General features: G+C 43.4%; 1 protein-coding gene across 1 annotated transcript in view; it reads right to left on the reverse strand.

The window, feature by feature from the left end:
* The window catches only part of rheb (Ras homolog, mTORC1 binding), a gene marked incomplete at both ends in the record, with an annotated part of 14,399 nt that continues 12,709 nt past the window's right edge, over positions 1-1,690 (reverse strand). The window contains 2 exons of the mRNA XM_080543797.1: positions 1-93; positions 1,187-1,268. Coding sequence (XP_080399923.1) covers positions 1-93; positions 1,187-1,268 — 175 coding nt within the window. The remainder of the gene's footprint in view (positions 94-1,186; positions 1,269-1,690) is intronic.

The following is a 1,690-nucleotide window of genomic DNA, read 5'->3' on the forward strand; positions in this document are numbered from 1 at the left end:
CTACATCATGGAGCAGGACGTCCGTCCCTGGGGCGCGCCCCCCTCCATCTTCTCCGCCTCCAGTACGGTCCTCTTGAAGACTTCCACCGCCGTCTGACACAGGAAACAGGAAGACGATGATGTCATAATGCACTGTAACCTTGACGCTTCTCGGATATCAAGAGAGAGACTGAGAGCGTTTCAACTCTGAGGTGATTCTTCAGCATTCTTAGGGAATCAGCAGAAGAAGAATTCCTGGCTCACTGTATCTTGTCTTTTGTAAGATGTGAGGATATTAGCATGCTTATTCAGCTAAACCAGTAATGGCTATTATCATCCATGGAGGTGAGGCGAGATGTGCTATGTCACTGATGCATACCCCTGAGAAGCAGGTGGAAAATATTCTACAGGAAAGAGAGCAGTGTGTGTGTGTGTGTGTGTGTGTGTGTGTGTGTGTGTGTGTGTGTGTGTGTGTGTGTGTGTGTGTGTGTGTGTGTGTAAGAACAAGGTACATGGGGATACAAGAAATATACAGACAGACAAAATCACAAACTATTCCAAGGAAATAAAAGTAGAGAGGCAAAACATGGAAAGGGATATCAATGATATAAACCCTTAAGACAAGCACAACCTAGATTAAAATAAACAATGTGGATAACAGGAAACCGGCAGTTGATATATAAATCACTTAACACAGGATCTGCTAAAACACTTCACATTTTCAGTGAATAAATCTGCTGACACTCTCAGGTTGTCTTGTCCTGAGATTGCCTAGGATGAGGGTGGACCCATCACCTATTGTCACCTTCTTAAAATAACGGCTTGAGTCACATTTGAGGAAAATTATGTTTTTGCCTAAATATCATATATTCTATATTATTTTACAAAACACAAAAATGATTTGAAAACTTGTTTCAGTTTATTCTGTTTTCCTCCTATGACATAAAATATAATATATTACTTAAAATGAAATATAAAACATATATATATATATATATAAAATATGACTTGCCTAATATGCCAATATTTTAAGAAGGCGACGATATACTCCCTGTCAGGGTTGGGATCAATTCCAATTATAATTGGAATTCATGGCTCAAGACCAACTCTGGTGTGGAGATCCTGCCACCTCCCACCACTCCTGTCCTGTCGCCTAGAGACACATTTGACATGGATCGGAATTAGAAGTTGACTGTGACAACATCACCTGGTTCTCTTTAGCTGAAGACTCCATGAACGCAGCGTTCCAGGAGTCGGCCAGGGCTTTGCCTTCTTCACAGCTGATTACCCTGCGGAAAGGGAATAACAAAGGGAATAATAAGGGGAATAACATATTACAGTCCAAGACCGAATCGCCCTCTAACGTCACAGCATCGGCTACACCAAGACACCGAGGACAAATCCCAAATCAGGTCAGCAATTAGGGGTTAAGTGCCTTGCTCAAGGCACCTTAGATATGATGCCAGCAACCCTCCAGTCACCGGCTCACATACAGCTCCCTCCCGAGGCGGGGATCAAACCAGCGACCTTCCGATTAGCTGGCCGGCCTCTCTAACCTCAGGGCTACCTGCCGCCCCCATACATCTCCAAAGGCAGAACGTCCTCACTCCCAGAACTGCAGTTTAACCCATTTGGGCAAAACATTTTCCACACTTTGTCATAACAACACACACTTTCTCCCCATCTTATTTGTACATGTCTGAGGTATGCT

The sequence above is a fragment of the Nansenia antarctica genome (genome assembly GCF_963989245.1).
Source record: "Nansenia antarctica genome assembly, chromosome: 13".
In the NCBI taxonomy this organism is placed as follows: Eukaryota; Metazoa; Chordata; class Actinopteri; order Argentiniformes; family Microstomatidae; genus Nansenia; species Nansenia antarctica.